This window comes from Numida meleagris, chromosome 6 (genome assembly GCF_002078875.1).
Source record: "Numida meleagris isolate 19003 breed g44 Domestic line chromosome 6, NumMel1.0, whole genome shotgun sequence".
Classification (NCBI taxonomy): Eukaryota; Metazoa; Chordata; class Aves; order Galliformes; family Numididae; genus Numida; species Numida meleagris.
Genome location: NC_034414.1, coordinates 24,104,611 through 24,132,510, shown reverse-complemented (window position 1 = coordinate 24,132,510; position 27,900 = coordinate 24,104,611). Strand labels below are relative to the sequence as shown.

At 57.4% G+C, this 27,900-nt stretch overlaps 3 protein-coding genes across 13 annotated transcripts in view; 2 read left to right on the top strand and 1 right to left on the bottom strand.

The window, feature by feature from the left end:
- The window catches only part of DGKZ (diacylglycerol kinase zeta), a 39,226-nt gene extending 21,541 nt beyond the window's left edge, over positions 1-17,685 (top strand). For all 6 annotated transcript variants that reach the window (XM_021401353.1, XM_021401354.1, XM_021401351.1 and 3 more), the window contains 26 exons: positions 727-795; positions 1,262-1,333; positions 1,624-1,740; positions 1,828-1,899; positions 2,265-2,360; positions 2,627-2,709; positions 2,817-2,877; positions 3,278-3,391; positions 3,791-3,931; positions 4,296-4,374; positions 4,664-4,719; positions 5,666-5,728; positions 5,970-6,043; positions 6,156-6,267; positions 6,567-6,766; positions 7,056-7,156; positions 7,295-7,374; positions 8,681-8,750; positions 10,100-10,140; positions 10,663-10,853; positions 11,380-11,411; positions 12,221-12,261; positions 12,534-12,654; positions 13,197-13,233; positions 13,418-13,517; positions 15,750-17,685. In XM_021401353.1, coding sequence (XP_021257028.1) covers positions 727-795; positions 1,262-1,333; positions 1,624-1,740; positions 1,828-1,899; positions 2,265-2,360; positions 2,627-2,709; positions 2,817-2,877; positions 3,278-3,391; positions 3,791-3,931; positions 4,296-4,374; positions 4,664-4,719; positions 5,666-5,728; positions 5,970-6,043; positions 6,156-6,267; positions 6,567-6,766; positions 7,056-7,156; positions 7,295-7,374; positions 8,681-8,750; positions 10,100-10,140; positions 10,663-10,853; positions 11,380-11,411; positions 12,221-12,261; positions 12,534-12,654; positions 13,197-13,233; positions 13,418-13,517; positions 15,750-15,866 — 2,340 coding nt within the window. In that variant the 3' untranslated portion in view covers positions 15,867-17,685. The remainder of the gene's footprint in view (positions 1-726; positions 796-1,261; positions 1,334-1,623; positions 1,741-1,827; positions 1,900-2,264; positions 2,361-2,626; positions 2,710-2,816; positions 2,878-3,277; positions 3,392-3,790; positions 3,932-4,295; positions 4,375-4,663; positions 4,720-5,665; positions 5,729-5,969; positions 6,044-6,155; positions 6,268-6,566; positions 6,767-7,055; positions 7,157-7,294; positions 7,375-8,680; positions 8,751-10,099; positions 10,141-10,662; positions 10,854-11,379; positions 11,412-12,220; positions 12,262-12,533; positions 12,655-13,196; positions 13,234-13,417; positions 13,518-15,749) is intronic.
- Positions 18,611-20,653, top strand: MDK (midkine (neurite growth-promoting factor 2)). 4 transcript variants are annotated; one of them, XM_021401360.1, is made up of 5 exons: positions 18,611-18,761; positions 19,670-19,753; positions 19,811-19,990; positions 20,062-20,223; positions 20,328-20,653. In XM_021401360.1, exons 2-5 carry the CDS (start codon positions 19,675-19,677, stop codon positions 20,351-20,353), a joined length of 447 nt encoding a protein of 148 aa, XP_021257035.1. In that variant the 5' UTR covers positions 18,611-18,761; positions 19,670-19,674; the 3' UTR covers positions 20,354-20,653. The 4 variants fall into 4 exon arrangements, with proteins under 4 accessions (XP_021257035.1, XP_021257036.1, XP_021257037.1 ...); XM_021401361.1 differs by having other exon boundaries at positions 18,616-18,761; positions 19,829-19,990; XM_021401362.1 differs by having other exon boundaries at positions 18,703-18,761; positions 19,674-19,753.
- The window catches only part of CHRM4 (cholinergic receptor muscarinic 4), an 11,111-nt gene continuing 4,014 nt past the window's right edge, over positions 20,804-27,900 (bottom strand). Inside the window, exons 1-3 of one of the 3 annotated variants that reach the window (XM_021401357.1) lie at positions 27,801-27,891; positions 23,724-23,765; positions 20,805-23,610 (exon numbers count right to left, since the gene is read on the bottom strand). In XM_021401357.1, coding sequence (XP_021257032.1) covers positions 22,133-23,610; positions 23,724-23,765; positions 27,801-27,855 — 1,575 coding nt within the window. In that variant the 5' untranslated portion in view covers positions 27,856-27,891 and the 3' untranslated portion in view covers positions 20,805-22,132. Of the gene's footprint in view, positions 23,611-23,723; positions 23,766-27,800; positions 27,895-27,900 lie in introns of those variants that run through there. The other 2 variants (XM_021401359.1, XM_021401358.1) reach the window with 2 other exon arrangements.

Genomic DNA, 27,900 nt, shown 5'->3' with positions numbered 1-27,900 from the left:
TCAGAGACCCCCCTGTGAGGTATCCCTGCTTCCACCATCCTGAAGCACCAGCCCTTACCCACAGCAAGGCTGTGGGCAGGGAGAATGTGCCCGTGAGCAGTTCTGCTCGTCTCCCTGCACCAGGTTGGCAGAATTTTATCTGGGGAGAAGAGCAGGGTGAATTGGGCATGGGGGCTTTGGGGGTGCTTCTTTCCTTGAAAAACACTATTGTTAGAGCTGGGCAGGTTGGTAGGTGCAGGCAGCTGGCTTGGCTGCAGGCTCCCTTCATATTACTGTGTGCAGAAACTGTGTCTCGCTGGGGATTTTCAGACTTTCCACTGGCACTTTTTTTACCTTTCATTTTTGTCATCTGGTCAGAGATACTGAGAGATAGAGATGTGATTTATGGCCAAAGTAACATTATAGACTACTGCTTACTCACTCTGTTGTTTGCTTTCTATGATTCTATCTTCAATTTCCGATGCTTCCTTTCTCGTTTGGTTCTTTGTTTTGTCTTGTCTTGTTTTGTTTTAATTTCCTCTTCTGTGAGCGCCGCAATTTGGTCTTGTGCCCTTAAGTTCTTTGGCTTTGCCTTCACAGAGGTTTGGTGTTGGTGTGTGTGAGCAGCAGGCTTGCTGCAAGAGCAGAGGTTCTGGCTGGCCTGTGTCTGTTCCTCTTGCCTGTTCCTGTGTCCTTGTATGTGCTGAGATTTTCACTTTTTTTTTCTTTTTTTTTTTTTCCCTTTAGCCCATAGTTGTCCGACATCACTGGGTGCATCGGAGGCGACAGGAAGGGAAATGCCGGCAGTGTGGCAAGGTGAGAGGACATCTTGGTGTGTTTTTTCTCAGCCTGAAGAGGAGCTAAGGTCAAACGAGGGGCCATAGCAGGACTGGGAAGTAGAAGAATTCCTGCCTAATATACCACCATTCCTGGTAGGCAGGAGCAGCCTATGGCAAAACCAAGACTTGTGGCCTGTTTCACACAGTAAAGCACAACTTGAATGCTACTCATATAAAGTTGTTCTCCCCCTGGGCCCCATCAGTCCTAGAGGGGACTGTCTTCCTGACATACTATCCATGGGCAATAGAGATGCACCTGCAAAGAGCACAGCAGCCTCCCTGGTGCTGTGGGGTGGTGGCTGGGGCTGTCTGATAAGGATCTAGAGGGCTGCAGCTGCAGGCACATTCTCTTTGTTTATGTATCTCCCTGCGGTGGGAAAGTCCTGTTGGACGGTAGAAAGCTGTAAGGGAATTCCCTAAGCCTCTTATCCTTCCCTCTGCAGGGTTTCCAGCAGAAGTTTGCCTTCCACAGTAAGGAGATTGTAGCCATCAGCTGTTCCTGGTGCAAGCAAGCGGTGAGCAAAGCCCCACTGAACATCTGCTCTAATGAGCTCTGCTTTTTGCTGGGTCTCCCCAGGCTTATCCTCTGCAGCCTGCCGCTACTGCTCCTCTTACTGGGATAGCTGGGAGTCACTATGGGAAATTTCCTTCTCAGTGCCTCCTAGAGGAAGTCTTTCCATTACAAAACTCCTGCATCGTTTCCTACAGCTCTCCTTTCACTGGCACAGGGCAGCTGGGAGGAGAAGGCAGCTGTCTCCAGCAAATGGGGTGGCTGAGTTTTCTCTTTGTCTCTCTGCTTCTCCAGTATCACAGCAAAGTGTCATGTTTCATGCTGCAACACATTGAAGAGCCCTGCTCGCTAGGGGCTCACGCTGCTGTCGTTGTTCCTCCCACCTGGATTTTGCGGGTCCGACGGCCCCAGGTAAGACATATCAGCTCTTGTTGCTTTTGCATGGCTCCTGCTTACCCAGCAGCTCCTCATAAAGTGTTTGGGTTTCTTTCTTTTCAGAATCCAATGAAATCCAGTAAGAAGAAGAAGAGGACATCATTTAAGCGAAAATCCAGCAAAAAGGGTGCTGAGGTAAGAGATAAAAGGGGATGGGGGTGACCTTGTGTTAGAAGGGTAGAAGGTCTAGGCGCGAGGAGCAGAACTGGGAAATAAGGGCACTTTTCAGGGTCTGCACTGAGGTGTGAGGTGGAGTAGAAGGGTATTGGGGCACAGAGGAGCCTTGGGAGTGGCTGAAGATCTCAGAGGTTGTCACAGAGATGAAAAAGGCTGGGAGGTGAGTTATGTCTGCGGCAGGGCACATCCTAGCTATTAGGCTTGTGGGGTGGTTGGGATATTCTCTTCCTTCCACTCCCGACCTACGTGATGGTAGGGCTCAGCTGGAGGTGGGAGTTTGCATTTCGCGAGGTTTGTTAATGAACCTGTGGTGTCTCTTGCAGGAAGGGAGGTGGAAACCTTTTGTCATCAAGCCCATGCCAGCTCCTCTTATGAAGCCCTTGCTGGTGTTTGTGAACCCCAAGAGTGGTGGGAATCAGGTATAGCCTTGTCCTACATCCCCCTGAGAAGGCAGCTCTCTGACGGTATTGCCATTTGGCTACTGAGTACTCAGGACTGTTTTGGTAATGTCTCAGCTGCAAAAGGGACAAGAAACCTTTTTCTGTCAGTTTGCTACTGGTGCTGCCCACTTAACCCAGACTTTACCCGAGTACCCCAGAATACCATTGTATTGACCTATGCCAGGCCTTCTTCCCTCTGTCCACTGAGAACTGCCTGTAACCTGAAATCTTTCTTATCCCTCTAGGGAGCCAAGATCATCCAGTCCTTCATGTGGTATCTCAACCCACGGCAAGTTTTTGACCTCAGCCAGGGTGGTCCCAAGGAGGCGTGAGTACTGTTTGCTGTATTTCAGTTTACCCCTGCAGTAACACCTTTTCCTAGCTACAGTCTCAGTGTCTGTGCCCTCCCCTCCTGACCCTTCTTGCTCACCACAGGCTGGAGCTGTACCGCAAGGTCCACAACCTACGGATCCTGGCATGTGGGGGAGATGGCACGGTGAGTCCCCCAGCCCCTTCACACCCACACTACCCTTTGCAGTACCCTTTTGGCAGTCCTCCTCTCTGTAATCCAGAATGAGGCAAAACGTGTGCACTGTGTCTGTGATACAACTGGTAGCACCAGGTACTGTGGGTCCCCTCATGCACAGCTCCCGGGTGGTCTAGTTGCATGGAGTGTCTGCATTTGTGGCCCTTTGGGGGGACCAGTGTCCCCACTGGGGTTGCTGGTATCTCCTGCAGCACCCATCTGGAGTATTAAAGAATGTGAATAGCCTCAGTAGTGGCAAAGGAAACCTGTCTCTGCCTCTCTGGCTGTGGCTAGTGCTCCTTGTGACCTTCACCTGCCTGCTGTTCCCTGAAATAACCAACTGTTTCTCTGCACCCTCTTGCTCGAGCAGGTGGGCTGGATACTCTCCATTCTAGACCAGCTGCGCCTCAACCCACCTCCTCCTGTGGCCATCTTGCCGTTGGGGACAGGCAATGACTTGGCCAGGACACTGAACTGGGGCGGGGTAAGTGACAGGCAGAAGAGCCAACCGTGGCCGGGGTGGACAGAGTACTTCGACTGGTGCCAGACACATGGATGGGCATTTGCACCAACTTTTCCTAAATGCAGACCAATAAATAAGTACTATTTGGACATTACTGTTCTTCTGACATATGAATTATTCTGAATTAGATTATAATATATTAGAACATTAACAAAAGCGATCATTTTTTTCAAACTTTTGGGAGATTTCCGGAAGGAAGATGCATTGTTTTTAAATTTAAAGTCCCATTTGGTTGTTGTGCATTCAAGTAGAATCTATCTTTTCACATAAATGGCTCAGAGATGTTTGCCCACAGTCCACTGTGTCTGAGACATCTCTGGGAGGCAGATAGAAGACTCACTGGGTTGTGCTCTTCACCAGGGTTACACAGATGAGCCTCTGTCCAAGATCTTGTCACATGTAGAAGATGGGAACATTGTGCAGCTCGATCGCTGGAACCTCCATGTGGAAGCAAACGCCGAAGCAAACTCTGAGGAAAAGGATGAGGCAGCTGCTGATAAGGTGGGACATCTCCTCTCTGCCTTCATTCCCTGTTCCATTGGAGTGTGCGCGACACTTATGCAGGGCAGCAGGTGGGCTGGGTGCTGCAATGCCACAAGCCCCTGTGACTCCTGTGCCTGGACACTACCTGTCCTGCCTTGAGGCTTGTGCCAATGCCATGAGGCCACTGAGATCAGAGCAGCAGAAAAGAGCTGGCCCACCACCTCAAGCTGGTCACCTCTGTGGTATCCTGGAGGGACGGCTAGTCCCTGCTTACCCTTGTGAGCACAATGCATGACTGCCTTGTCTTTGCCATGGCCACACACTGGCAGCCTCATTCTGCCAGCATGAAGGTTTCCAACCTTGTTCCTCCCTTCTGTTTCAGCTTCCCTTGGATGTCTTTAATAACTACTTCAGCCTTGGTTTTGATGCCCGGGTGACGCTGGAGTTTCACGAATCCCGAGGTATGTGGCAGCAGGGTGCGGCAGGGTTGCAGCTGATCTGCAATCAGGGGCACCTCTGACACACCATAAATGCTCCTCAGAAAAGTAGGCAAGAGGACTGATACCAGAACAGAGGTGAAATCAGAGGGATGAGAGGAGTTGTTGAGGAGGAAGAGGGGTGTGCACAAGGGCAGCGAGCTGGGAACTGACCTGGCCAAAGCTGGCTGGAGAGTCGTGTTTGGAGAGGGCAGGCAAGGAAAATATTTACGTGTGCAGGCCAATGACTTGGACTTTTTCCTCCTTTCCTTAGAGGCCAATCCAGAGAAGTTCAACAGTCGGTTTCGGAATAAAATGTTCTATGCTGGGGTGAGTGCATGAGGGTATCTAGGCATGCCCTTGTAGATTCAGCTGAAGCATAGGCATGGTCCTAGCTCCTGTCCATTACCTCAGTTCCCTCCTCTGAGTTGCCGTGGCCTTTGCGTACACCTAAGCTGAGGCCTGCCCCTGAAGCTGGAGAAGGTCTGCAGCACTGGGAGTTGCAGCTCTGCTTGGCTGCAGATGTTGCTGGTGATACAGCTTTCTCCCTGGCCTGCGGTACAGTTGCTCCCTTGATCTCCTGCCACTATTGTTCTCAGGCTCATGGACAGTCAGCCAGGCAGGACCTCCCCAGAGCTGTGGGAAGGCAGGCTGGCCCTCCTGCAGGGGAAGGGGAAGCCTCTCTATAGAGTCCTCAGGCTACTTTGGTCTTTTATTTTTTTAAATCTTGAGCCATTTGCAGCTCCCTGGCTAATTATGCCTTCTAGATTTTTGCATCTTAGTGTCTTATTTATCTGTCTGTCCCCATACCCACAGTATACCTTCCTACTCATGTGGTGGGGTGACTGGTATTTTAGCAGTACTAAAGGCCAAGTGCTGCTCTGCACCATCTCACATCTCTCCCACTTATCTCCCCTATCCTGTTATCTCTAAACAGAGTCACATCAGCTCTGTTTTATGCTTGAAACTGAAATTCTCTTCTGTAACCCAAATGTCTCAGTAGAGAAAACCACCTTCCCTGAAGCCAGGACTGGGCTGGCAAGGAATGCTTGGATGTGTTTCTAAAGCTGTGAGGTGCCCCAAGGTGTTTGGTAGGCAAAATGGCAAGAGGAATGGATCAGGTTGTTTTGGGAGGGTGAGAGAAGAGGGCTTCTGCCAGTCAATGGGGAGAGGGTTTGCTCCTCTCAGCAGCTGGGGTTTGAAGGTGGATGGCAGGCTTCCTGGCTGCCTGTTTCAGTGCATGTCTGGGCACTAACTCTGTCTCTTGCCTTGGCAGACGGCTTTCTCTGACTTCCTCACAGGGAGCTCCAAAGATTTAGCGAAGCACGTCAAGTTGGTTGTGAGTATGCAGCAGTGCTCTGGGCCATGGAGGGGGGCAAACTACATAGGGAATGAGGAACAGCCGCTCTAAGTGCACTGAGTGTCTTAGGGCTGAGGGAGAGGATGTGTTCCTCGGGGCATCAGCTTCCTCTGGCTTGGAGGACAGAGGAGCAGAAGGGGAGGCTGTTTCATCCCAGATAGCTAGGGTGGGCCATACTCCTTCCTTACAGCATCCTAAGTGCCCCTGTGTTTGTCTCCAGTGTGATGGGACAGACCTGACCCCCAAAATCCAGGACCTGAAGCCCCAATGTTTGGTCTTCCTGAACATCCCCAGGTGAGCAGCCCCAGGACCTGCCCTAGTGCAATGGGCTACTGATTGCCATCCAACAGATCTGTGCCCAGGTTTGAGGGTACCTGTCCATGTGTTGTTCACTGTCCCTTCACAGATACTGTGCAGGCACAATGCCCTGGGGCAACCCCGGAGAGCACCATGACTTCGAGCCGCAGCGCCATGATGATGGCTGCATTGAAGTCATTGGCTTCACCATGACATCCCTGGTGAGTTTGTTGGTGCTGGTGGTAGCTAGCAACCAGGACAGCGACCAGTCTCGTTGCCCAAGAGTCAGTCAGCCCCACTGCTTTACAGTTCCTCTCCTGCACAGGCTTGTTTGACTGTATCTGCCCTCTCAGATTTAGACAGAGTGCTGTTGTGCACTGGTCTCTGTGGATCCCTTCCCACTGAGATCATAACTGAAACCCTCAGAACTCAGTTCACTTGCACCGTCTGGCTGACAGCGGATGTTTTCCCCATCCGTCTCTCAGTCTGTGCTCTACTCTCACTCTGGACTCTTTCACAGGCTGCTTTGCAGGTGGGTGGCCACGGAGAGAGGCTGTGCCAGTGCCGGCAGGTGGTCCTCACCACATCGAAGGCCATCCCCATGCAGGTAGATGGGGAGCCCTGCAAGCTGGCAGCTTCCTGCATCCACATCTCCCTGCGCAACCAAGCCAACATGGTGCAGAAGACCAAGCGGCGCAACTCCATGCCTCTGCTCAACGAGTAGGTTCCTCAGATCGGTCTGTCATCTCCTCTCCAAAGCAGAAGGGATGGATGGAGAAGGGGAGGGACTGATCTATCGCTCCCAGAAGCATTTTGACCCTCTCAAGGTGGGGATGGGAAGGGCCCAGGCTGCAGAAGTGTGGCTAGAACCTGATACTGGAGAAGCTGCTGGTGGCAATCTCCCCACTCTACCCTGGGCTCTTGCCTGCATTGGAGGAGTAAGATGCATAAGGAGAAAGTGGGTTGTCACCTTCTGATCCCTTCTCTTTTCCCTCCCCACTACATGCAGCCAGCAGCCGGTGCCTGAGCGGCTGCGAATCCGAGTGAGCCGAATCAGCATGCGTGATTACGAGGCACTGCACTATGACAAGGAAAAGCTGAAGGAAGCCTGTGAGTGACCAGCTGAGTAGCAGAGGGGTGGGAACTGCACTCCCTGTGTCCAGCAGTGCCTGCAGCTGAGCTGTGTGAGGTGCTGGAGATCAGGCACAGTCTACTCTCTAAGCTGTATTTGTGTCCCATCTCGTGCAGCTGTGCCGCTGGGGATCATCGTGGTTCCAGGGGACAGTGACCTGGAGTTGTGCCGGACCCAAATTGAGAGGCTGCAGGAGGTGAGGCTCTGTGTGGGAAGAGGTTGCGGCTGAGTGCTGAGTTTGGAGGGAATCAGAGTAAGGATTTCTAGGCCTCCTCCTTGATCTGCCCGCACCAACACACGCATTCCTGCTTCTGGAAGGAGCTCATGATGTGCTTTCACCACATGGTGGAGGCAGGTTCCCGAGCTGGATGGCCTGTTTCTCCCTGCTGTCCAGCAGATTAATTTTTTTGCATTGCTCTTCTGACCTTGTTCTCCACGCCCCAAGTGTCATTGGCCCAGAGAGATTCTGTGGCAGAGGAAAAAGCCAGCACATGTCCTACAGGGCCCTGCCTCCTCCAAGGTGTTAGGGGAGGCTTTTCCTCTGTCCATTTGTTTGCTGTGCTGTGTGTTCCTTCAACCTCCTTTCAACCTTCTGCAGGCACTGCATTTCCTGGCACAACTCTGCTTCTCCCTGAGTGCCTGGATTAGGGTTGTTTTCCCCCTCCAATACTGTTTGTTTGGAAGTACAAATTTTTGTGCTCCTGGCAGCGTGCTAATGTATGTCCTCAACCTGTACACAGGCTGCGTAACTTTTGCTCCTGATGAGCAATGCCTTTTGAGTCCACAGTGTGGCTCCCGGTGTGGTACTGCACAATCCATTTTTCTCCCGGATTACAGGACCTTGCTTAGTCCACAGTGAGCTGGCACTTGCAGCCTAGGGCATCTCAGGCATGAAGCTAGGAGACTCCTGAGCTCAGAGGATAGCATTTTCCTACATCGTCATCCTGGTAGCTGCCTCCAAAGCTGTGCTGGTGTTCCTTGGTCACCTAATGTTGTCCGTCTTCTCTCTTCTTGAGCTAACTCCTGTTTTCTGATCCTGGATCATGGCAGAGACTTTGGTCTGGCAATGTGTAAAGCTGCTTGCCATATCTGCAGTAGGGTGACAGAGCAAACCTCTGTGGGACCAAAGAAGGGATAGGGGGCTGCCCAGGCAAACACTGTAATGACACACCTTGCCTTTCTGCAGGATTTCTCTCCACAGCCCTCTGCTTTGCAGCGCCTGCTCTTTCAGGTGTGTATGGCATCTCGCCATCCCTCATCATCCACATCTGTCATGTGCACCATGCTTGTCTTGTGGGCTCACGTTGTGGCACTTCTCCAGTGAGCTGGCATGTCAGCTCTGCTCTGTCTCCTGCTGCTCTCCATCACTGTTCAAAGTTCCCATTTCTGTCCAGGCACCAGCAGCCCTCCAATCTGCAGGGACCTCCCAAAGCAGGAGGGACATGCTGGGAAGAGAACATAGGGGCCAAGAGACATCACTGTATTCTCTTTTTCCTATGCAGGAAGGAGATGGAGCCAAACCGAAGACACTGTCATCCCAGAAACTATCACCAAAGTGGTGCTTCCTGGACTGTGAGTATCATCATCCCCTGGGAGTGCTTTGTGCATGATCTGGGGTATGACAGGACTGACCTTCAGTGGCAAGCCACTGAGACCCTTGTGGGACTTGGGACTCGGGGATGTTGGGATCCTTGCAGCCAAGTTCATCAGTTCTTTGCCCAGGCTGTGCCTCTGGCAGCTAACCACGAGTAGAGTGAGGAGCCTGCCAGGCAAGGAGTATCTGCTGCTCTTCAGCCCCGGAGCTGAACACAGCTCTGCGGGGTATGCCCAGTCTGTTCAGGACTAGTGGGGTTGCTCTTCTGTGGTGTGCAGGCAGGGGGCCCCCATGCTCCAGCAAGCTGGGAGCGAGACATTGCCTTATGTGTCCTGGAGGTATGGGAAGAGTTTCCCCACTGGTTTCCAGCTGCTTCTCCCCGTTCTGGAAACAGCTTTCTCCTCTCTCTTTGCCTTCACTGACCTAGAGGTCAGAGCTCTCCCTGTGTACGTGGAAGCTGGCTGAGATAAGTGACTACCACTGACACTTCATCTCCCTGACTTGCAAGAGGAGTTTCTAACTGCCAGCAGCAGGCCTTAGGGCAAAGCAAAGCTGCCCACCTCCTGTGTACTCAGAGCAGCGCACAACCACTTAGCCCTGCATGCAGGAGGGCTAACAAGGGCCAGGGAGAAAGCCAAGGGCAAGAGCCAGCCCTAGCCTAGACCAGGAGGAGCAGACCTGTCTCCAGAGTTGGCAGTCACTGCTGTTCAGGTAAAGGCCTTCTTGGGTATAAGGCAGATGTTTCAGAGGTCCTGTCAGGTCACCTGGGAAAACTGTCTTTTCTTCTTATCTCAGCAGAGATGCTGCTGTATTTCCCCTGAGATCTCAGGTCTCCAGCATGTGTGTTGTTCCCTCTCACCCTGCGAGGGACATCAGGTGCCGCCACAGGCTGCAGCATGGGCCTGAGAAGCCTCATCCTAGGCTGAAAGGATGCTGCTTCTCCCTTGGGGCCTTCAGACCCTTCACGAGGGGCTGCTGGGATGGCTGCTCCCAGGTGTCACTCCTAGGACCGCTTTCCCTCCTCCAGCCAGTCTCCCAGCAGCAGGTTCTGAGCTCAGGAAAATGTGTCAGGAAAGGAGCCAGCGCTTCATTCAAGACAGCACAGGCTTGCTAAAGCAGCTGAATTACAGGCCTTCATCAGCAGTTCCATGGCTGTAAATCTCCAGCCAGAACAGGATAGATGGAGCTCTTTCACTGCTCTAATCTGATCTGGGCAATCCCCACTCAGTTTGCAAAGAGAATTCCCCGGGCCCCCAAGGTTCCCACTGCAGCAGCCTTGCCTGGGCAGCCAAGAATCACTCTGTCTGACTCTGTCCCTGTCTTGCAGCAACCACAGCAGATCGATTCTACAGGATAGATCGTGCACAGGTGAGTGTGGGAAAAACAGCCTGAAACATAACCTCTGAGGTGGGGAAGATTCAGGGGCCAGAGACCACCGAAAGTGACTCAGACTGCTTGGGGCTGGGAGTTTGGAAAATGGAGAGTGGACACCTAATGCCTCCAGGCATCATCAGGGATGTGCTTTGGGTTGGGGCAGGAATCCTGTGAGAGTCTGAGGCCTTGGGGACCTTGAAAATAGATGGGATTTGTGCCAGCCTGGGGTGAGGACTGAGGGAAGCAAGGCAGGAAAGGCGTGCCTGACCACGGCCTCGGGCACTGGTGATGACAAGGTTCACAGGAGTGGAAAGGGTGGGATGCAGCTCCCTTCCTTTCTCCATGTCTGACTCCTTTAGGCTTCACATGGTGATCCTTCCTCTCAGCTTCAGTCAGCCATAGTCCTGTGGGCAGAGGCTTCTCAGACAGAGTGGGATGCAAGGCGTGAGGTTTGAGGGGATGGGAGATGGAGCTATACATGTCTTGCTTCTAAAGAGGCTGACTTGTGCATTCCAGGAGCACCTCAACTATGTGACAGAGATCTCTCAGGATGAGCTCTATGTGCTGGACCCAGAGCTGGTGATCACGCAGACAGTGGGCACCTCTCCTGCCATGCCTGACCTTGTCGACTCATCTGCCACACCTCCTGGGCACCATTTTGCTTTCCCTTCCTCTTCCTCCTCTCCACCATGCTCTCCTGCTCCTAGGTGAGTCTGCAGTGCAAGGGTGCTGGGCCTCAGGAAGGATGAGCAGCAATGGGGAATCCATGGATGCCTTCACAGCTTTGATCCCTAGGCCAGGTTGCAGAGGGGATCCCAGGAATTGAATAAGAATCCTCTGCCAAATTAGGCCAAGCTAGTGGGATGCTGTCCTGCCATCACTGCTTCCTTGCTGTCTGTGCTGAGGGCAGTGGAGCATCACAAGGAGACTCAGCCATGGGGCCAAGCTCCAGCATCTGGTCTGTGGACGTGGGTCAGGCCAGGCTCAGGTGTGGGTTGGGAGCTGAGAGCAGCAGTGGAAATGGGAGTGGGGCTGGGGAAGAAACCAGCTCAGGAAAGAAGCAGATGGCATGGTCAAAGTGCAGCTAATCCTTTGACCTGCTTCTCCTGTTGGCTGGAGGTGTGCCACAGGTAGGCATCTCCACAGCCGTCCCTCCACTCACCATGTGCCCTTTCAAGCAGTGTGCTGCCCAGGCTGGCAGGGTTAGTTACACCTTTTCTTCTTCTCTTCCAGTGCCGAGGCTGAGCTCTGCCTCCCACACAAAGGTGAGTTCGTCTGTCCTCACTGCAGGCGCCAAGCAGGGCCCTCAAGCTGTCCTGCCTCCTCTCAGATTGAACTATTTTGGGTTCCTGCCATTGCTTTCTGGCCCGTCCTTTCTCTGAAGTGCAGCCAGGAGCCCTGCAGCTAATGTGCTAGGTGGGGGTCGGTGACCCCGGAGGCAGGCAGCAGAGACCTGATGATGATTTGTGGAGTGGTCTGGCCAGGTGCTCCCCCAGCTCTGCCGAGCTGCATGAGGAGGGCAGGAAATGGCATGGCAGAGGGGTTAATCCCCCACCTGCAGAGCTGTGTGCTGTTGGCTGGGTTGGGGGCTGTTTCTGCCAGGCCGCAGCAGGAGCTCGGGAGGTGGGAGCACAAGGTCAGGGGCCTTGCTGAACTGAGCAAATGGAAAGAGTTTCCTGGAGCTTGAGCAGAGCTCAGAGCCTGGACGTGTGAGTGACTCACTGGTGAGAGGCGTCTTGGCTGCTGGCTGACACCCAGATCTGCTCCCTGCTTCCATCGCAAGTCATCCTGCCCATGGGCAGAGCCCCTTGCTTCCCTGCACACACCTCCTTGGGGCCAAGCTCTGGCTGCACCCCCAGGTGCAGCCATGGGTACCTCTCTTCCCTCACATACCCGAAGGTGCAGGAGTCATATAAAATCAACCTGGCTGCTGTTCACCCTGAGAACAAGGGGCCGGCACCTGGAGGAACTCAGCTGACAGCTTTGGGTCTCTGATGCCCAACTCTTGGTTCCCCAGGTAGATAAATAGCATCACAGATGGATTTTTCTGATCCCAACCCATCTCTCTTTGCAGATGACCTGATAGAAGCTGCCAAGAGCGGCAACTTCAGCAAGGTAGGCACTTTGGCTTTGTGCTTTGAAATACCTCCAGGGCTAGCTCTGAACACAGCTGCCCTTCAGTGGCTCCTGGTGAGGCCTTTCCTCCATGCAATGCCTAACCAGGAGCAGCGGGTGAAAACCAGGCAGGCTCCTGGCAAGGAGCCTTGGTCCTCAAAGCTCCTCTCCAGAAACAACCTGCAGAGCACCCCGGGGATGCGGTGCCAGGGCTTGGGGGGTTACAGATGAGAATGGAAACTCATCTTGTCCCCTCTGGCAATCCCATATAGTTCCAAGAGCTGCACCGGGCTGGAAGAGACCTGATGGTGCGAGACTCCTCGGGCCGAACTGTCCTCCACCACGCCGTCATATCAGGGAGCAAGGACATCGTCAAATACATAATTGAGAATGGTGAGCTGGGCTGGTTCACCGCGGCCAGAATGCTACCCTTAGCAAAGCAGGCTGGCAGCCAACAACATCCAACCCTCTGCTTAGAGGGAGTGCCCCTGGGCGCAGGGTCCCACACCATTGGATTTGCTATATCCTCCTGCTGTGGCATGGGCTTTCCTTAGCATCTGTCTGCCAGTGCTGGGTGCCCCAGGCTGTTATCCCATCCTTGCTGAGACCAGCATGTCTCTGGGAAACGTCTCCCAGTGTCATGCTTCTGCTTTCAGGGGAGCTCTCCTGTTGTTTTTGGCAGCTCCCACTGAAATGCAAGCTGATTTATTTTTATTTGGATATTTCTCTGTAATGAATCCACAAGCAACTCTTCTTCCCTAATCTCAGCTGGGGTCAGATGCTGTTGCTGGCCTGAGGGTTTTGGAGCCAGGCCCTTTGAAGGCGGTACAGATAGCAGCCCCTACAGCAGGGTGCAGGGTGCAAGTGGGGAGTTGATAGGCCCTCTTCTGCCTTGTGGCCAAGTCTCACTTTCCCCGCACTCTTTCGCTCCGCAGCTCCTTCAGAAATCCTCGATGCCACAGAAGAAGAGAAGTAAGTTGTTGCCTGACATTTTTTACTTGTTGTCCATGGTTTCCAGTCCCCAGGCAGCATCCCCTGGGCTGACCATGGGATAAGCACCTTCTGAAGCCAGGGGGATGTCTGTCACCTGCAGCACTTGTCCCCTCTCGGCATGTTTAGTGGGCACACCTCACATCTCCTTCTTTCTTCCCCATAGCGGCGAAACCAGCTTGCACCAGGCTGCAGCTCTACGCCACCGCACTATCTGCCACTACATCGTGGAGGCTGGGGCATCGCTCATGAAGACTGACCTGCAGGTGATGGCAGGAGGGCTGGGAGGGGGCCTGTGGTGGGGCTGACAGGAGCTGAGCCACACAAGGCTGTCTGAAGAGCAGGTCAAGGGCTGGAGTTTTTGCTAGTGCAGCCTGTACATGGGGAACGCACCAGGGCTGGGAAGAGAGGAGCCATGCAGGGTTCCCAGGGAGCCGCTCAGCCTGCTCCCAGCAGCAGAGGGGTTAAATCCCCCCCCCCCCTTTCTCTCCTCCCTGTGTTGTTTTATTAAATTAGGAGCGAGGCGCTGGAATGTCTCATCCCTGTCTTCCCCTTCCCACTCTGTGGGGTCACAGCAAGGACAGTCTCACTGCCGAGCTCCCTCCCAGCTGCAGGGCTCCCCCCGCAGAGCCAGGACGGAGCACTGGGGCTCCTCGGGTGAAGCAGAGTGTCAGCGGGGGGGCGAGGAGCTCTCATTCACATACCACATTAATTGAGATGTGTCTTGGTGCCAGGAGCTGCTGCCAGTCCCTGCAGAGCATTTGCAGGAGGGGGACTGAGGCATTGTTTTGGTCCATGAGGCTCCTGGGGCTGACATTGCAGCAGGGGGATGTGGTTGTGTTTGTCTGGCAGAGGAGGTGTAGGAACAGGTTGAGAAGGTGCAGTCTATGGATCTGGGACAACGACCCAGGGATGCAGACTTGCAGGGGCTGGTGGAGCTTAGGGGCCGCCTCAGACAATGAGCAGCCTCTTGCCAGCTGCCAGGGAGATGCTGTATGCACAGTCTCTGGCTCCTGATCACTCCTTCTTGTTCACATGGTGCTCAGAGGGGCGGCCTGGCAGGACACCTGGCAGGCAGCCATGGGACAAGGTGATGCCTAGTGAGGGGAGAGAGCCAGGAGAGGGCAGCTCAGGCGGCACAGCCCTTCTCTGCCCTTTGGGCGGGGTTGTGGGACGCTCTGCCTGATGAGCAGCCTCAACCTGCCAGCACAGAAAGAAGCCCAGCTCAGGAATGACAGCCTGCCCCGGGGAACGGGGCTTGCATGTGCCTGTGTGAGTGCATGCCTGCCTTTGTAGCTCTCTGGGGACCCACCTGCTCGTGGCGCTGACCTTGTTTAGCCCCCAGGATACAGCCTGCCTGCACAGGCAAGAACCAGCCTCCATAGAAACCCTGCTGCAGGACCTTCGGCAGACCTATATGTAGCACAGCTGGGGACAGCCTGGTCCTGCACTCACGACCCTGAGGGAGGCAGGCCCTTATCAGGTAGCACACATCAGCCCGTCTGTGCAGAGGGGCCCTGGCAGCTCCAGTTTCAGGCTGTGGATCTGGGCAGGCAGTGGTGCTGCACCAAGACTTCTGCAGGGGAATGAGGAAGAAACTCTATTCCTCCCTTTTTTTTTCCTCTTTGTTCAATGCCTGCTTGGATTCAGTGGCTGCAGAGCAGAGGCCCCCAAGGAGAGCCAAGCAGTGAGGCACACAGCAGCCTGCAGCCCCTTGCATTCTCAGCACTTTGTGGCATGCTCTGGTGTGTGTGAGCAGGATAAAACCTATCGCGTGCCTGGCAGTGGGCACAGAAGTGTCCCAGGAGTTTCTGTGCAAACATGCAAGAGAAAAGTGTGCCTGTGGGTGCCTCCTTTGCAGTCCCACTCTAGTGCATCTTTGCAGTGGGATGTGCTCATGCTTTTGTCCACAGCCATACCCACACACAGTGGAGGCTCCTAGTGCCCGACCATCGTTCACACTGAAGAAATCTCTCTGTGCGTTGTCATGGGGGCCCCTGCACCCCACTCAGTCACCGTGGTCCCGCTGCGCACTGTGAGACGAGCTGGGCAGCAGCACTTCCCTTCGGGGGCCGCTTTTCAATGGCAGCGGCAGAGTGCCAGGTTTCCGTGGCCTTTCTCAGCAGAGGATTTGTTCGGCACTGTGGAGCCCAGGCATTAATGAGAAGGAGCGAGGGGCAGGCAGAGGGAGGGGGAGAGGAGACGTAGCGGCGAGCTGTTAACAGATTTGCTTTTTATGGAGTGCGGGAGTTCATTAGTGGACACAGTCCAGATGGCTGCAATAAGCTGGTGAAATGCGATCCTCCTGCGGGAGCGGGAGCGCTGGTGAGGCTGCAGGAGGGAAGGGGGGTTGGTATTCCCGGGCATTCCCCAGACATACCCCTCATTCCTCATCCTCTCCGTCCTGCCTCGACAGCGCTGGGGGAGAGCGGGTCATGGGGAGCAGCCTTTGTCTCCTCCAGTGCTCAGCGTGCTGATGTGTTGCCTCCCCTCTGCAGGGAGACACCCCTAAGCACAGGGCTGAGAAAGCCAATGACCCCGACCTGGCTGCCTACCTCGAGAACCGACAGCACTACCAGATGATCCAGCGGGAGGACCAGGAGACAGCTGTGTAGTGCTCAGCGTGCCTTAGCCCAACCAGCTTGGGCAGGATGAGAAGAGGACGGCACCTGGCAGAGCTGTGAGTCTGGCCCAGCCCTCCCTACACGTCAGCCCCAGTCCCCAGAGGAGATGGAGACAGCAGGGCTGTGCCCCAGGCTGGGCTGGGACTCTGTTTATGAGGACTGTGGGTATTTGGGACTTGAAGCCCTGCTCTTTGTGCGTCCCCCTTTGCCTCTCATCCACCACATTCCCCGCCCTGGATGGGCTCCATCCCAGAGCCCCACTGAGGCAGGCAGGGATGGAGCAATACATCACCCTCGCGCAGGCGAGCAGTGCCAGTGCCCCCAGCAGGTTCTTACCTATGATCCCCGCAGGACGCCATTGCTGGCCCCTCCGCCTGCCTGCGGTGCCGCTCCATTAGGCACTTCACCTTCTCCAGAAGAAGCACCATGACGTACTGCCTCTGAGTCCTGTTCTCTCCTGTCGGCCTGGGACTGCCCTTGGTCTCTGTGGCAGGAGACAAGTCCCTTGTGTTAGGGAACGTACACCCACCCCTTCCTCAGAGCATCTGGGACTGACACAGCTGGATGCAGGGCAGCTGCTGCCCTCCTGGCTGCTTTCAGTGCTGAGCCTGTGCTGCTCTCAGGGATCTCACCGTGCTCCCAACCTGTGTAACCGCTGTATATGGCTTCTGCTATCCCCACAAACCAGACTCAGGGTCTTGCAGGGAAACCTGGGATGTCCCGCAGCCCAGGCACAAGCTCTCTGGATAGGCTGCCAGTACACCCCCACAGGTTTTAGCAGAAAGAGGGATTTGGATGCATAGGAAGCATCAGGATCCCCAGCCCTGAGTCATGCGTGTGACAGGATGGCATTTGGGGTACTACCTGCCATGGGACACGAGGTGCCATCTGCCCTGCAGGGGCCATGAGTGCTGGAGTAGCACAGCAGCCCTTGAGCATGCACTTTTGCAGAGCAGCAGTCCCTGGCTGCAGGTTGCCAGCAGAGGAGGAGGGCAGACTGCTGTTGGCATTGGTGCGTTCAAGCGAGAGGTGTGTGCAAAGCAGGTCTGGGTTTGCAGCTCACAGGTGGGGTCCCAGGAGAGGAGGCTGGGGCATCCCCAGTGTGCACTCGCACCCGACTGTGTCTGTGCTGAGTGACACTGCTCACATCCCCCTACAACACAAATACTGAAGAAAAAAACGTATCACGACACCGCAAAGAACCACAATGCTGATCAGGCTTTAGGCTGGGGCAGAGTTGCCTTTGAGGCCATGGGGCAGCTGGACCAGTGCAGTGCATGAGGCTACTGCTGGGGTTCAGTGATTAATATCATTGCTGTCCCGATGGCGATGCTCCAGCAGCACCAGGAGTTCCCATCAGTGCTGCTCATTTGTGGACAAACGCTGTCATCTTCCCAAAGGTGCAAACTGCTGCCCCATCTGGGGGCCCAGCTCCCCTTTCTCCCCCTTCTCCCCAGTTTGTACGTCCCTGTTTTTGTACAGGTAGTTCAGAGACACACTGTCCCCCTCCCCGCCAGGCCCCGCGCGCGAGCCGAGTTGCTGTGCAATTCCGAGCCTGGCTGGTGTGTAGGCAGAGGCGGAGGGGTGTTGGTAGCCTTGTCCTCGTGGGGCAGGGGTTCTGTGCAATACCCGGTTTGGTGTTCCCAGACGCTGTTGTAGGACTGTATTTTTTGTAACTCTGTGAGTGAGTGCCGGCTCTAGCAGGCCCAGGGCCTGGCGTGAGCCCGCACTCCCATCGCTTTTTGACTTTTGACTGTTTGGATGTTGTTGTTTCTTGCCATTGAAATAAAAAAAAATGGATGTTTTAATTCCTCTCGCTGCCGTGGGTGTGAGTGGGTGACACGTGGCTGGGGTCAGCCAGGTTGGGCCTCAGCCTCGGGGGCAGTGCGGGGCACCGGCGCTGCAGGGGCGCGGTGTGGGTTCAGCCGCAGCAGGAGGGCTGCTCCCCGCTTACAAGAGCGAAGGCTGAGGAAGGCTGCTGCCTCCAGCCCAGCCACTGCCACTGGGATACCTGCGCCAGCACCGTCCCTTCCGCAGAGCCTCCTTCACAGAGGGCAGGTAACTGACCCATACGCTGCGTGAATGCAGGGTTTGTCACACTCACTCTCCCTCTTTTCCCTCCTTCCTTCCGTGTGAGGCCCCTTCCTCTAAACACAGCCGCCTGCTGCTGGTTGGGGCCGCAGGAGCCATTTTCTGCTCCACGCAGCCCCGTGGCACCCAGGGCTCTGTGCTGGGGGCCCTCCTCCCCTCTAGCCCCTGGCTGCCTGCGGTTTGCGATTCCTGGCACTGAAGCAGCTCCGTCGAGCCCGCAGCCCACTCCCAGCAGCCTTCCTTCTGGAAAAGGGGCACAAAATGGCTCTGCTGCCCACCTCAGCCCCTTCTTCCGGCCACCATGGCCGCAGGCTGGAGGAGAGCCTCGCGTCGGCCCTGCTCTCCCGCAGGGTGAGGTGGTGGTGGGTCCGTCCATGAGGGCGGTGGGGAAGGAGGCACCGATGGGGCTCTGCCTGCGGTCCGCAGAGCTCCGGGGCTCAGCGCCAAAGGGTTCTCGGAGCCCTGGACCGCTCTGCAGCGCTCGGACGCGGGGACGAGGATGCCCCGCGCTGGGGCTCGAGCCCCCGGGAGCCGAGAGGAACCGAGCCGAGCAGCCCCTCCCTGCTGAGCAGCTCCCCCAGCACCCGGGGCCGCCCCTCGGCCCGCCGCCCGCCTTTGTGGCTGGCCGTGCTGCCGGGGGGCAGAGGAGGGGCTTGCACGGGGACTTTGGGCTCCGACCACCTCGGGCTGCCGGCGGGGCCCGACGTCAGGGGCCGCTGTGCTGCGCTGCGCGGGGCTCCGCACGCGGCCGCCACACAAAGGCAGCGGCGCCGCTCCGCGACCTCCGCGCCGCAGGTGAGCGGGGTTGGGCACGCGGAGCTCCGCAGCAGCACCCCCCGCCCCGCCTCAGACCCCCAGCCCCGCGCCGAGGGAAGTGGCTCGGGGGGGGGCCGGGGTTCCCGCGGGGCAGGGTGGGGGCGACCCCTTCTCAGCCCTGAGGGTGGGGAGGGAGTGCGGGGATGCTTCTGGGAGCGGGGGGCTGCGCTGTGCGCGGCGAGGGGCGGCGGCGGGTTGGGTGCGGAAAGCTCCCCCCGCAGCCCCGGCCCTAAGGGGACGGAGGGGCCCGGGAGCCCCCAGCGCTCTCGGCCAGGCCGAGGGGTGCCGGGGGAGCGGGAGCGGGGCACAGTGCCCGGGAGGGGCCGGGGCTCCTCTTCGGGCATCACCTGGCGCGCCCCTCGGCTTTAATCCAGGGTCAGTGCGCGCGGGGCAGTGGGGAGGGATGGGGACGGGGACGGGGCCGGGGCCGGGACGCGGCGAGGACGGTACGGGCGGTGGAAGGCTGTGTGCCGTGTGCCGGGAGTGCCGCGGGACGGGACGGGCAGGACGGCTCCCAGAGACGGGGGCAACGCTCAGCACTCAGAGCTGGGTGCACACGCGTGCAAATGTATGAGCACTCACGCGTGCACACACACTCACCCGCCCGGCGCACGCACGCACGGAGATGCGCTGGGGGCCGCGGTGCCGGCAGTGGGCGCCGCTCTCCCGTTAAAGCGTTCCTCGGGCTCCCACGCTGCGCGCGTCCGTCTGCGCGAACTCCGCTGGCTCCGCTCCCGGCCCCTCGCGGCGGGAGTTCGCTTTCCATGGGTTTTTTCCCCCCCTCCACCCCCGGATTCCGCGGGGGCCGGGCCGAGGCACCATGGCAGCCCCTGCGCTTCTGGGGCCGGGGCGGTGCGCGGTGCCCATCCCTCCCTCTCCCGCCCCAGGCAGGATGCAGCCCCGGGGCCTCCTCCTCCTCCTGGCACTGCTGCTGCTGGCGGCCACCTCCGAGGCTGCCAAAGCCAAGAAAGGTGAGCGGGAGTCCGGGTGGGCACAGAGGGGTCTGGGTGTGCCACCCCATCTCCCAGCCGCTGCCTCTCTTGCAGAGAAGGCGAAGAAGGAGGGCTCCGAGTGCCAGGACTGGCACTGGGGGCCCTGCGTCCCCAACAGCAAGGACTGCGGCCTGGGCTACCGCGAGGGCACCTGCGGCGATGAGAGCAGGAAGCTCAAGTGCAAGATCCCCTGCAACTGGAAGAAGAAGTTTGGAGGTGCGGAGGTGGCCGGGGGGGCCAGGACCGTGTCGGGACCGCATGTTCCTAACGCCTCTCCCTTCCTGCAGCCGACTGCAAGTACAAGTTTGAGAGCTGGGGAGGGTGCAGCGCGCAGACAGGTGTGAAAACACGCTCAGGCGTCCTGAAGAAAGCGCTGTACAATGCCCAGTGCGAGGAGGTGGTCTATGTGAGCAAGCCCTGCGCTGCCAAGATGAAGGCCAAGGCCAAAGGTGAGTCCTCGCTTCCCCCAGGCAGCGCTCGGGACCAGGGCTGGGCAGGGAGCTGCTGGCAGCCGCAGTAATGCTAACACATCTCCCATGGTCATTGGGTGCAGCAAAGAAGAGCAAGGGGAAGGACTAGAGCTGGGCAGCCCGCATCCTTGCCGGCCCCGGACACATGTGCCTGTCCCACCACAGCAAGCCACACTCCAGCCTTCCTCCTCTCCTCCTCCTCCTTCCCGCCTCCTCTGCCATGGAGGTGCCTTGTTTAATCACTAGTTTGTCGAGAGCAGACCTGCCGGCCCTGGGAATCTGCTGCCACTGCCCTGGTGGCTGCCACAACCCCACTGACCGTTGCCTTGAGTGGTGCTGACTGGGTGCTCTCACCTCTTTTGGGAAATGGGTTTTGGTTTCTTTTCCAATAAAAATCTTTTTAAAAAAACATAAATGAGTCAGACCCTGCCTGTCATCCCCATGCAGTGCTGTGGGGCTGGGACCCCAGGAGAGGAATGGGATCTGGCCCTGCACCTCCACATCCGACTCTGCTCAGAGTGATGCTGCAGAGGGACAGTGCCATTGCAGGGTTCGTGGCACCACCAGGGGCTCTGCCAACCCCCTGGGACCGGAAAGGAGAAGAGCAGTCACTGTGTGCTTGGGGACAGCAGCCTGGGTGCCGCCCACATCAGCCCCACATCAGCACCTCATCTCAGCAGCACTTCAGGCTGCCACCCTCTCCTTGCTTCTGCCCCTGCCCTGTGGTGGGGGACAAAGGCACACACAGGGATGTCCCCCATGGACCATCTGCATCTGCACTCACTGTCCCTACCAGGGCCCATGGGACGCTGAGGACAACCTGGTGACACCACATGGACTCCTCAACCCACGGCCTTTGGTTTCTGGTCTGAGGTCTTTATTTGTTGGGGATCAGCTGTAGCTGTAACACTTCTCCGAAACCCCCAACCAACCCGCCAGGCAATGTGGGTAACGCTATGTCAGGATTCTAAAGGCAGCGGCAGTGAGGGGGCCAGGGCAGCCCTTCTCCAGGTCGCATGGCATTGCCCTGGCACAGGGTGAGACAGACACACAGACAAGGCAGTGCCCCACCTTTCAGCAGAGCCCCAGCCTTGGCAGAAGTGAGGCAATGGAGCAATGGGGCCCAGGCTGCACGCACGAGGCCGGGAGGGGCTGATGGGACCCCACATGCTGAGGACTCCACGACAGTAGCGGCCGTGGGGTTATGTCCATTTACAAAGCTCAGCAGTCACCTCCTGTGTCCTCCCTGGGGCCAGCACAGTGGGACAAGTGTCCCACACTGTCCCTGCAGGTCCCTAGGCCAGGAGGTGACATTGAGGTGAGGAGGGAGCTCACCACAGCTGCTTGGGCACAGCCCCAATGTCCTTATGACTGGGCCTGGACAGTCCAAGAGGGCCTTCTGTGCACACACCCAAGCTGGCCTGGTCCAAAGTGGCTGGCAAGAGTTGGGCCCCCTGCTTCTTTTCATCTGGGGTATTAAATGGTCTACAGGACTATTGAAAGCACCTGGCGTTAGGCTGTTTGCATGCAAACAAGCTCTGACAGCCAGGGGACGGTCAGCCACAGGAAGAAGAGGCATCCAGTCTGAAGAGGAGTGCCGATGCTTGTTGGCCAGCACATCCGGGGCAGGGTGCTAGGAGGACTCCTGGTTAGCACATCTGGCCTCTGCTCACCTTCCTCCCCAGCCACCCAGTGAGCTCCTGGGCCCAGGGTGGCTGGAGGAGCTGCAGCTCAGAGGTGCTGTGGACCTTCGTCAGCATTAAAGGGCATCACCTGCTAGCATTTCACAGTCTGCACTTCTGTGAGAGGGAGCAGAGGATCCCTCCAGGTGAAGGAGACGAAGGGGAGGATTGCCGGAACGTTGCTGAAGTTGTCCCTGAGCACCAGCTTACCTGGCCGTGCCAATGTTCCTGTACTGGCACATGAGGAGGTGCTTAAAGGTTTTCTTGAACGTGGCATTGCAGAGGGCATAGCAGGCTGGGTTGATGGTGCTGTTGACATAGCAGAGCCAGTAGCCAATGGACCACACGGTTTCAGGAACACAGGTCTCGCAGAAGGTGTTAATGAGGACCATCACGTTGTACGGAGTCCATGTGAGTATGAAGGCTAGCAGGATGGCAAATATGGTCCGAGTGACCTTCTTCTCCCGGGCTGCCATCTGACGCTTCTTCCGCACTTGGCTCCTGGCGATGCTGGCAAACTTCCTGGCGACATTGGCAGGGCGGCTGTTGGACAGGGAGTTGTGGTCAGAGGCTCCTGCCTTAGCTGGGACAATCTCGATGGCGGTGACGCATTCGGTCCCGGTCTGCTTGGTGACGATCTTTATCTTGGACCACTTGGAAGTCGGGTTCACCCGAGGATGGGCCGGGCTCTGTCCTTGCCCCACTGGCAAGATTTCCGTTGTGGGCTTGTCTTTGGTGGTCTGGGTCATGCTGACTGTGCTGGACTCATTGGAGGTCTCCTTCTCCTCCTGCTGGCCAGTGGCCTCTGTCTGTGCTGAGGGCTGGTCATCCACCTTCCCATTCCTCACCTCCTCCTTCACCTCCACGGCCCTCTTGGGGGAGTTGTTGTTGTTCTGTTTGACTGGGGGGGCCTTGAAGAAGCTGAGGGACTTGCCTTTCCTCTCTTTCCTGCTTTCGGGCTTGTGTCTCCTCACCCTGCTCCTGCTGGCCAGCGAGATGTGGATGTACAGCACCGTCATGATGACCACAGGCAGGTAGAAAGCAGCGATGGCCGTACCGAAGGTCACCGCTGGGTTGGAGAGGAACTGGATGTAGCATTCCCTCTCATGGACTGTCCTCTTGCCCACAATGAACTGCCAGAACAAGATGGCAGGGGCCCAGAGAATGAAGGACAATATCCACGCGGCTGCGATCATGAGCCCCGCCATCTTGGTCGTCCTCCTGGCCGGGTACGTCAGGGGCTTAGTGACACAGAAGTAGCGGTCGAAGCTGATGATGAGTAAGTTCATGACCGAGGCATTGCTCACCACGTAGTCCAGGGCCAGCCACAGGTCACACACCACGGCCCCCAGTGGCCAGTAGCCTTTGATGATGTAGACCGAGTAGAGGTTCATGGAGAAGACTCCGATGATGAGGTCGGCACAGGCCAGGCTGAAGAGGAAGTAGTTGTTGACGGTCTGGAGCTGGCGGTTCACCTTGATGGACAGCATCACCAGGATGTTCCCCACCACGGTGACGAGGCTGAGCGAGCCGGTGACCGTGGCGATGAAAACCATCTCCACCGTCTTGTAGTTGGTGGGGGGCTGGATGGCCACCTCAGAGCGGTTGCTGAGGGTGACATTGTCGTAGGTCAGGTTGGCCATCTTTGCCTGCCAGGGCTGCGCGGAGAGGTTGTGCATGGGGTCTGCAAGGAGAACGGGGACAGAAAGGAAGAACGTCACACCTGGTGATCCGTGCAACTGTCCAGCCCTGGCTGTGAGCCCTAGGAAAGGGCCGTGCGTGGCTCTTAGTGCTCACCTGTGTCTCTGGCAGCAAACAGCTCCTTCTGGAAGAGGAAATCTGGGACAGGGAAAACAGCAAATTTTGTTATATCTTCAGCCCAAAGATGTTCACATGAGTCCTACAGCATCTTACTGGGCACCAATCTGGCCCATCTCCCAGCTGGGCTGAGGCTCAGGGCCCGGCTTCAGTTTCAGAGTAATTAGCCTCAGCTGGGTTCACAGCCCAGCCCTGGCAGGTGTGGAAGATAATGAGCAGACAGATTGCCTTCATGGAAACCAAGATGCCTGGGGCTGACCTCTGCAGTGATGAGTGAGAGGAGAGTGGTCTTAAAAATATCAGTGGAGCAAAATTGGCATGAGGGAGCATTTCCCAGAAAGGGAAGAAATGGAAGTGCTGCATGGGCTGGGCAGGGCAGGGCAGAGGAGCTGATCTGCCTCTCCTGTACCACTCCAGCCCCTAAACCTGCTTTGAAAAAAAAAAACTGTCTTTCTTTTCTACTAAGATAAGTCTTCTGGGTTTGGTTTTTGTTTGTTTGGTTTGTTTTCACTTAAGTTTATAGACCAGCACCCCCCTCTAAGAGCACTGAACTAGCATGGCAGAGGCTTGCACTCTTAGTTGCCCGAAGAAAGACGGAAGTGCAGCTCATCACCCGGCACAGCTCATGAAGAGGGGACAGGAGAGGCCCGGTCAAAATACCCATGATGCCACCCAGAGGTCAGGCTGCAAACTTCTGGGTTGAAAAAGGAAAACCCGCTCCTCGGGGTGGATGACCGTAACTGGTGTTTTGAAAGCGGCAGCTAGCTCTTTTCAGCCATGCCCGCTCCATCGGGCAGTACCCGGGGGACATCTCACAGTGATTCCCGATGCTGATGCCCACACAGCCCCAGACACCGGCTGAATCTCAGCCCTGCACGCTGTCCCTTGCCCACAGTGCTCAGCCCCAGGCCTGCTCACACCATCCTGCTGTACCAACCTCAGCTGCCAGCCTTCTCCCTCCCCAGGACTCCCAGCACTCCTCCTTCCTGCAGCACTCGGGAGGCACGGGGCTTTTGGCAGAGCCCAAAACAGAGCTGTGCTGCTGCTACTGCCGACTGCATGGATGCTGCCCGCCTCAGCGGGATGCTCTCAGTCTTCTATAGCCCTGGGCTGGAGCTCTGACAGCAGCCAGGTGCAGATACAGGGGGGAGAGGAGAGAGCAGCAGGAAGGGAAGGAGGGAGAGGCTGAGAGGACCGCAGCAACAGGTGTCTGCCCACAGCAGCTGTGCCCTCCTTGTCTGGGATCAGACACCTGTGGGAGAGACAGGGACTGGGGGAGAGGGAGCGGGAAGAACAGCTTGAAACCAAGGCAGCTGTGGGGGAACAGAGATTGCAGCTGCCCTGAGTGCTGCTTTCAGCCCTGCCCTGGACGGACTCCATAAGGCACTTGTCCCATCCCTCTCATCCCATCCTGCCCCATCCCATCCTGTCCCGTCCCAGCGGCTCCGCTCCCAGCTGAGGAGGCATGGGGAGGCTCAGGGTCCAGGCGCCGAGCTGCCACTCGGGATCCGCCCTGTGACCTGGACATGGACATCGTGTTTGCATAAAGTGATGTTTTCCGCCCTTGGCATTGCACAACTGAAACCTCAGAGTTTCCCACAGCCCAGTCAGCCCAGCACTGCTGGACACAGACCAAGGCAGCATTAACCCTTAGCGCTACAGGGACAGCCAGCTCCTACCCTGTGCATCACAGAGCACCTCGCTGATTTCCGTACCTGACCTCAGGCCTGAGCTCCACTCTCCTCCAGGTGCATGTAGCTCGGTGCCATGCGGTGCCACCACTGCCGTGCCCAGCTGCCACTCAGGCAGTGCCAGTGCCTGCTGCTTTTGCGCCCTTTGAGGAGCTGCAAAATGCATTAAGGCCATCGTGGCAGCAGAAGGGCCGCCTTTCTGGGTCTCCTGCATTCGGCTTCCAGGCACTGCCCACTCTGCCTGCAGCGCTCAGCAGCACTGGGGCAGCCTGCCCACTGTGCAGGGCTCTGCCTTTAAAGGCCAGGCTGCTGCTGCTGCCCCTCCTGCCGGCTGACCGATGGAGCTCTTCTGCCAGGCTCTCAAGGCTGAGCAAACAGCCGCCACGGCTCCTGCATTCCGCTGACCCCTATGCGTCACAGCAGCAGCGCAGGGCCAAGGTGGCTCTGCTTGGGATGCCAACCCCGGGCAGGCCCTGGTGAGCCCCCAAATGCCAGTGTGAAGGGGCTCCCGTGGTGCTCGGGTGCTGAGCATCCCCATCGCTTGGGGCAGGCGCTGGTAAAGGGGCAGGCTGAGGAGCGGGGATGGAGGTGGGAGGGGAAGTGGATAGCAATGGCTGGGTGCAAACTCCCTCTGCCTCACTGCCCCAGTGCACACCTTGCAGCTTCCTGAGCTGGCCTCTAAGTGTGCAGTTCGAGAACCAGTGCAGGTGGATGCTGAAATGCAAGCAAACCTCCCTTGTGTTGATGAAAAACAAGAGGGGCATGTCCCCATGGCCAACAGAGGACGGACAATGCCCATTAATGTCTCAGTTCGGAGCACCAAGGAGCAGCAGGGCTGTCTGGGCTCAGAACCTCGTGCCATGTTTGCGTGTACACGGCCAGGAGAGCCGTGTTGGCGCCGAAGGTGGCACCCGCTGCAAACAGCCCCCATTTCCCTCTCTGTGCTGCTCCCCCACTCCTACCCCCCAGCCCTGCAGTGACCACCTGCCCTCAGCACCGCAGGCCGTGTCTCAGCATGTCAGGGGACGGCAGCTCCAGGGCCAAGGCCTGCTGGGCGCTGCTGGGCGCTGCCGCTCCTCCTCAGCTCGTTATTATTATTACCCGACTTTGTCTGCGTTTTCCTGGGGAGATGTCTGTCATTTTCATTAGAAACAAACAAACAAACAAACAAACAAAAGAATAAAGCAAAATACCCGCGACCATGACAAAAACTGATAGCAATAGGATCCTCGTGGGGACAGTTTAAAGAGAAAAACCACGCTCCTTCTGCAAACTCAGAGTAATTGGATCACGGCATTAATTAATCATTTCAGTTCAGTTCTCTTCTGTGAAAGAACACAGACCGACCTGCCGCCGCGGGCATGGCATGTGGCTGAGCACCCCACACTGACGGTGCCCCTGCTGTGTGCCCCTGCCCGGTGAGCGTGGGGCTCTGCATGGCCGAGCACAGCACGGGGCCATGAGGGTGTTCCTTGGGCTGCTCGTGAGGGTGACACAGACACAGCCCTGGGCTGCGTGGCAGCAACACGGCTGGGGAATGGCAGGTGCCCGAGCACCAGGTGCTGGAAGTAGCGATGCCCAGAGCATCCCACCGCTGCTCAGGGACTCAGTAGGAGCCCGGAGGTGCGGCTGCTGCTTTGCAGCTGGGGGAGCAATGCTCCAACCATGCTGTCGGCAAGTAGCAGACCAAAATCACGGCCACAGCGCAGTCAGAGGGGTTCAGACCGAGGAAGGACAGAACCTGGCGTTGTGCTGATTTGAGAATACGCCGAGGGCCGTTCCCTCGATTTGAAGGGAATGCCGTTATTTTGGGAACGAGGTGTGTGCGGCTGCCCGACCCATCGGCCGCGGGCAGCTGCACGGGAGACGCGGCCCGGGGCACCCACGGCCCGGGAGGAGCGCTGCCCCTCGAGGCCCGGGGCTCTGCGCAGCGCGTCCCGGGTCGGGAAGGACAAAGTAGTCAAAGAGAGGGCATCTTGTCCCAAAACCAGGGGAAAGCATAGGCAAAAACGCACGTAGCGTCCTGCCCGGTAGACAGATCTCCGTCCAAGAGGAGGTACCGGGGAAGCGAACGCTCCCGGAGCCGCGGGACAGGGCACAGCGGGCACAGACCGCGGAGCGGCGCTGCCCGGACGGAGCCGCCGCCGGGTGCAGCCCCGCACCGCTCCGCTCCTCCCGGGGCCGGGAAGAGACGGCCGTTCCCGCTGCGGAGGGCACCCCCGGGGGCACCCAGGAAAGTTGGAGGAGAGCCCCCTCGACTCCCGAACGCTCCTCCGCCCGGCACCGCGCACCTCGACGCGTGCTCCTCCATCTCCCCGGACCCCAACGGAGAGACCCTGCCCCCTCCCGGCCCCGCGGCACTCACCGGGCAGCCCCCAGGGCGCGCCGCCGCCCGCGGCCGAGCGGTTCTCAGCGGCCATGGTGCAGCGCCGAGCGCTCCGCCGCGCCGTCGGGGGCTCCGGCAC

Bases quoted from the DNA above. Each gene is read 5' to 3' on its own strand.
- MDK (XM_021401360.1), top strand. From the start codon at position 19,675: ATGCAGCCCCGGGGCCTCCTCCTCCTCCTGGCACTGCTGCTGCTGGCG. The intron at 19,991-20,061 runs GTGCGGAGGTGG...CCCTTCCTGCAG, and splicing joins CTGGAAGAAGAAGTTTGGAG to CCGACTGCAAGTACAAGTTT. The intron at 20,224-20,327 runs GTGAGTCCTCGC...CATTGGGTGCAG, and splicing joins GATGAAGGCCAAGGCCAAAG to CAAAGAAGAGCAAGGGGAAG.